General features: G+C 56.2%; 1 protein-coding gene across 1 annotated transcript; it reads right to left on the reverse strand.

Moving 5' to 3' along the window:
* Positions 1–369: 369 nt before the first annotated feature.
* On the reverse strand, positions 370–2,566 carry ENDOG (endonuclease G). The gene is made up of 3 exons (XM_061352309.1): positions 2,048–2,566; positions 1,366–1,475; positions 370–772 (listed from the first exon to the last, which is right to left on the reverse strand). Exons 1-3 carry the CDS (start codon positions 2,549–2,551, stop codon positions 487–489), a joined length of 900 nt encoding a protein of 299 aa, XP_061208293.1. The 5' UTR covers positions 2,552–2,566; the 3' UTR covers positions 370–486.
* Between the last annotated feature and the right edge of the window lie 1,854 nt (positions 2,567–4,420).

The raw sequence follows: 4,420 nt of genomic DNA on the forward strand, positions 1-4,420 counted from the left end.
GCTCTGCCTACAGGGAGCTCAAACAGGAAAGCAGCTGGAAGAGTTGGCTGTGTCCTCCCCTCCTCCTGCTGAGATACTTGGACCTTTGGTGAGAGCAGATAAACAACCAATAGTGTGGGTGTTCAAAGCTTTACTGCTAAAAACATCTGACACAAAACAATCCTTTAGCCACAGAAAGGCAGGAACCTCTCCCTTCCCTGCATCCATCTTGCTCCAGTCCTTCCCTGCTTAAACAGCAGCTACTGAGGAACTTCCCTTTGTGCCTTAATGAGCCACACACAGGAGTCACCTCTGCACTGCAGCTTAGGGGCAAGCTCTAGAGCCCTGCTCTGCAGAGTGGCTGCGTGTGCACAGCTGCTACCTGGAAGGGTAAAGGGAACATTGGTTTGAGTCTCGTTTCCCACATTTAAAACTGCACAAGGAACTAGTATTCCTGTGTAGATGTGACTGCTGCCAGTCCCTTCCCCAGGAGTACCTGGATGGGGTTCAACGCTTGCTTCCAGCTGTGATGGCTTTCAAGTTACTGGTTCTCTTCAAGATGTTTGGGACAAAGAGGAGCCCTGAGGCTCGCTCAATGCTCTCAATGGGGACCAGGAACCGTTCCAGGGGGATTTTGTCATCCACGGGGCTGTTGGGCATCACATAGGAGCGCAGCTCAATCTCCCCACTCTCCTTTTCCAAGATGAGCACCTTGAAGAAGTGGGTGGGAACAGCCACGTTGTTCTTCCCAATCACCTGGTACTTGACGTACATCTTCCCGTCGGCCTCCATCCTGCATCGACAGCAACATCCCATGTTACCTCCTAGTCTGGTGCCACATCCACCCCCCTCAGCACCCCACCAACCCTCCAACGTGAGCCCCCACCCCGCAGCGGGGCACGGAGCATCCCTGCTGTGCAGTACAGCTGAAACAGTGAGGTGAGGCTGCGCTGCGTGAACACTGCTCTGCCCCAAACCCTTCCCTGCTGTCTCAGCCCTTCCAAGCTGCTTCCTGCCTCTAAAGAGATCTCAGCATGGGCCAGCTGCTCCTCAGCACTGCATGGAGATCTTTGCAAACAAAGTCATGCTTTTAACTGGAGAAATAGCCCAGAAAATAAAACCTTGGGGTTTTAACCTGCAGGGAACGGGGCTGCAGCCTCCTCTGTCAATACAATAACCTAGTACTTGGATTAGTAAGGACTGCAAACAGAAGGGACTTGGTGATGGTGTAGCTCATGGAATAATGAACTGCATGGGGAATACACAAACGGATCCCGAGAGCACCTCCTGAGCAGGGCCTTAGGGAGCAGCTGGGAGGCTGCACCTCTCCCTCAGCCTCCTGCCCTTGCCCAGCACGGCACATCCCAGCTCAGCCCTTGTGCTTACCTGGGCAGGAAGAGGGGTCCTGTGCAGACGTAGACGTTCTTGTTGCTCCTCGCCAAGCTCCTGCTGTACTTCTCAAGGTTATTCCAGGCATTCTGGTTCAAATGAGGATCCTGGAGACACAGCCAAGTGAGACAGGCAGCGGTCAGTGCTGGGGACCTTCCCCTCCGTTCAGGGTACTAACACCCGCTTTCCTGTGCACCCCAAGCACCTTCCGGGAGAGATCCCCATCATCACTTCCACTCGGGAAGCGGCACACAGCGAGGTCCTGGTTTGCACACACAGGAACAGCGCCCGCTTGCCTTAACCCATCCTTTTCCAAGCATCCTCCTGCCTGTTTAACCGAGCTCCTGGCCCCTGCGGGATCGCTGCTGCCGATACGCGGATTGAACAAGAACGTCTGAAGTATTAAGCTATGAATCTTATCTACTACAATTCTGCTTCACCATTCCAGCAACTTTAACTCCTACGGTTCTGCTTCACCAAGCAGAGCGACTGTTTAAGCAGCAGGCACAATGTTAACGCTTTATTTCCTGGTATTGGGAACACGGCAGCACCGAGAGACTTTGGCCCCTCCGGCCGCTGACACCCCCCGGACACCCCCTCTGCCTGCATAGGGAAGAGCGCCCGGAAGCGGCTCCCAGCCCGGAGCAGCGCCTGCCCTTGACCGCGGGCCGGGCCCTACCTGCGGGGCGATGTTGCTGAGGTAGAACGTGTCCCGCATGGCTTTCTGGCTCCACTTGTGGTTGGCGGCGGCCGCCAGGTGCCCGCGGTCGAAGCCGCTGCCGCGGTAGTCGGCGTTGGTGGCTCGGTGGTACTCGTGCACGGAGTCGTCCTCCTGGAAGTCGCAGGCGGCGCGCTCCGAGGCGCCGCTCAGGGTGTCCCGGTTGAGCTGCTCGATGACCCAGAGCGCGCTGCGGCTCCGCGGGTCGTAGCACAACACGTAGGACTCGCGGCTCCGCAGCTGCGCCAGCCCGGGCAGCCCGTACTTGGTCAGCTCCACCGGCGCCGAGCCCGGCAGCGCGGGCGGCCCGGCCGCCGCCACGGCGGGGACCACGGGCACCACGGGCAGGCGGCCCAGCAGCCCCTCCGCCGCATCGCCCCCGGCCCGGCGCCGGCTGAGGGTGGCCCCCAGCCCCGCGCCCAGGGCAAGCGCGGCCCCCGGCAGCAGCCACCGGCTCCGCAGCATGGCTGCCGCTGAGCAGCGGGACCCGCCCCTTAAAGGGGCCGCGGCTCTCCCGGTGACGGCATCGTGCCGCAAGGGGGCATCGCCCCTTTAAGGCGCTGCTCGTAGGGACACTGTGACCCGAGGCCTCGCCGGCGGCGATAGACGCGGCAGCGGTGAGCCGAGAAAGCGCTGTACCGGGGCAAAGGGAAGCGGCATCGAACCGGAGCTGGGAGCGGGGCTCCCCCCTGCAGCAGCGAGAACCCCGAGGTGTCCGCACAAAGCCGCCCGTTTGGGTAAAGGACGGATAGAAGACGGAGGGTTCGAGCGCTGCGGGAAGTGCTCTCCGCACCCTGCCCTGGCCATGCGCTCCAGACATGCTAAACCAGTAACGTGTTCTTGATCCTCTCTGACAGGGAAAGGGCAGTTTGGAAGCGCGCTCCAGGCAGCTGCAAGTCCCTGACGTTCATTCAGGGAAATGCTTTCCCAAACACCCAAAGCCACCCCAGGGCTTCATCCCACTCACTGCCGAAGTGTACGTAGGTCACTTAATGCCAACTCAAACCAGTGATCTGCAGGACCACCAGCAACAACAACAACATCTCCAGCATCCTCCTGGTCCGACCCTCCCTGGCAAATGAAATAAGGGGGCCCCAAAGCACCCCAGATTAACACCTCCCATCCCAAAGAACTGCTGCTTCAGGAAACCCCCTGCTCCTGCAGCTGATCAGGACTGAAATGAATCAGAAGTGGAAGCACCTCAAGGGTGGAGTAGTTGTTAGTTGGCCACAAAAGCAAAGAACCAGTAGATAAATACCCCCCCGACCTCAACAACAGCAAAACATCACCAGAAGCCTTTGAGGAATGAAGCCACGAGGAGATGCAAAAGCTCATAACAAGTTAAGACTTTGTTTTCTCCACTCAGAAAAAAGGCTTGGAATAAGGAACCAGATGTCCCAAGACATTGAAAAGTACAGCTCCTTTCAACAGGCTTACCACACAGGAGGGGACAAGGAGGATTATAAAACAGCTTTTCATGTAAGATCCAGCCACTCTGGGTGTATCAAAGTTGTTACAAGTGCTCCCCAAAGAAGTCCTTAATCAGTCCTCAATCAGTTGAATCCATAGTCTGGATAAAGGTAGAGAATTCATCCAGAAGAACCCTTCCTGTAGCCAAAGACTCCTTTTAAAAGCATTTCCCATCACCCCATAGCTCTTCAACACCTAGGAAGGGAGAAGACAGCACAATACCAGTACCCAGTCAGCCACTTACATCACCTCCCCAGTGTCTTCCTCTAGGTCAACCTCAGGGCCCAAACGCTGCTCTGAAAACACCAGAAGTTCATCTCCCAATAATGCTTTAATCCTGATTTGCCTGCAGCCTTCTCAGGTTATTTTAAGGAGACTTTCAGTTGTTCAGAGCAGGAACCCTCAAGGATGATCCTGTTAGTGAGAAAATACAGTGTAAGGGACCCCTGCACTTGCCAAGGGGACCTGAAATGGACAGGCCAAGTACTCAGGGAGGTGAGAGCAGAGCTTGTGTGTGCAAAACCACAATGTGAGATACAGAATGGGAGAAAGCAACAGTGCATTTAGGGCAGTTCTGAGGCAGAAGTGCTTGGAAGGGGTCAGATTTTGCCTAAGAGCTTGACTTTTTCAGTCTACATTTGTGCCTGTCACCTAGCTCTTTGGCCACATGAGGTCTGCCTGCTGGCCCCTCTAGTGCGGGGTACCTATGAGACCCCCTGGAATAGCTCAGCAATACAAGGCAGGAAGACCCATCCAGTGATTAGAGCAGGCAGGATGCTTCATCACACAGCTGTGCTGGCCTATTGGTTCTATATTTCTTGGAGGAAAACGCTACCCTCTAGAAAGGAGTGCAGCAGATAGGGA

Source organism: Neopsephotus bourkii, unplaced genomic scaffold (genome assembly GCF_033783945.1).
Source record: "Neopsephotus bourkii isolate Nb327-2 ecotype Australia unplaced genomic scaffold, CSIRO-AGI_Nbou_v1 NB_659, whole genome shotgun sequence".
NCBI lineage: Eukaryota > Metazoa > Chordata > Aves > Psittaciformes > Psittacidae > Neopsephotus > Neopsephotus bourkii.

What these genes read in the sequence shown, in the direction of transcription:
- ENDOG (XM_061352309.1), bottom strand. Translation starts at nt 2,551, where the DNA reads ATGCTGCGGAGCCGGTGGCTGCTGCCGGGGGCCGCGCTTGCCCTGGGC. An exon ending in TCAGCAACATCGCCCCGCAG is followed by an intron (nt 1,476 to 2,047) that starts GTAGGGCCCGGC and finishes CTGTGTCTCCAG; the next exon opens with GATCCTCATTTGAACCAGAA. An exon ending in GGACCCCTCTTCCTGCCCAG is followed by an intron (nt 773 to 1,365) that starts GTAAGCACAAGG and finishes CTGTCGATGCAG; the next exon opens with GATGGAGGCCGACGGGAAGA.